General features: G+C 35.9%; 1 protein-coding gene across 1 annotated transcript in view; it reads left to right on the forward strand.

The window, feature by feature from the left end:
* Window positions 1–207: 207 nt before the first annotated feature.
* cspg4ba (chondroitin sulfate proteoglycan 4ba) overlaps window positions 208–1,268 on the forward strand; it is a 31,489-nt gene continuing 30,428 nt past the window's right edge. Inside the window, exon 1 of the mRNA XM_014011750.1 lies at window positions 208–446. Coding sequence (XP_013867204.1) covers window positions 350–446 — 97 coding nt within the window. The 5' untranslated portion in view covers window positions 208–349. The remainder of the gene's footprint in view (window positions 447–1,268) is intronic.

A 1,268-nucleotide genomic window follows, 5' to 3' on the forward strand; every position in this document is an offset into this window, starting at 1 on the left:
TCTATCTATCTATCTATCTATCTATCTATCTATCTATCTATCTATCTATCTATCTATCTATCTATCTATCTATCTATCTATCTATCTATCATGGTTATAGACTAGCTTTATTTCAACAGTTTCTTTGGTTGCACAGCTTTTATTTTGAAATCGTGTGTTAAAGCGCACGAGGCGGAGTTTCGCTTGATGAAAGGGGTCTCGCGGCTGGACCGGTTGGATGTTTTTAGCCCGGCGAACAGCAACCGAAGCACGTAAAATGTAATAATTGGGTTTCTTTTTTAAAAATGAAATATAATGTAAGTTCATTCATAGTCCGGTAAACATTATTGTTTCCACCGAGACGACAAACATGGAGTCTGCTGGGAACAAAACCAAGAAGAAGAAGAAGTTGTTGGTGTACGGTCTTCTTCTTTGGTGGTCGCTGCTGGTCGAAGAGGCGTCGGCAGGTAACAAATCCAACTTTTTGGAGGTTTTTTTTTTTTATTATTATCAATGAAAACAAAATGTATGCATAACCTTGTGTGTTTGTTCGCTCAGGTAAAAGTAAATATATTTAAACTACTRTAAGTGAAATCTGGCTTTGCTTCACTTATTTATAGCTTCTCTGTCAAGGTTAGCTCGTGAAACTTGTAGCTAAATGTTTACCTTTTTAACACGGGTTCCCACTGTTTTGAGCAGCAGCCATATTCTCACATTACAGCATTATGAAAGGATTTGTGTTCGTGTTTCAGTGATTTGCAGGTTTTTAAATGTTGACCTTGGTGTTTAATRAAAGCAGGATTAAATGAAATGTACATGGTGGGGACAGGCTGGTGGGTGGGTGCACTTCAGCAACAACCATAACATGTTTTATTTATTTTACATGCTAATCAAGCTGATAGTGTTGTTTTTTCCCCTTTAAATTGTGTACATAATATAGGGATGTGGATAAATTTTTAATCCTACACCGATATTAAATCTGACAGCAGATTCCAAAAGAACATTTCAAACCACACAAAATAAGACCAAAATCATGAGATTATCTGAAGTATGAGGGAAGTTATTGATGTTTGTTTAGGTGAAATCAGCTCATGTTTTCTTGCTGCAGTTCACCAATGGGGTCTTTTTGACCATTTCACCTTGCTGTTTTCTAATTTTGCTCATAACTTCCTCAGTGTTCAAGATATCGCCATGAAATTTTAGGAAAAGATTCCCATTCTGGTTTTGTAGGAAGCATCTTGTATCCTAAAAAACTTATAAAACTTAATAATAGCCAATTCAAAAGTAGC

This window comes from Austrofundulus limnaeus, unplaced genomic scaffold (assembly GCF_001266775.1).
Source record: "Austrofundulus limnaeus strain Quisiro unplaced genomic scaffold, Austrofundulus_limnaeus-1.0 Scaffold84, whole genome shotgun sequence".
NCBI lineage: Eukaryota > Metazoa > Chordata > Actinopteri > Cyprinodontiformes > Rivulidae > Austrofundulus > Austrofundulus limnaeus.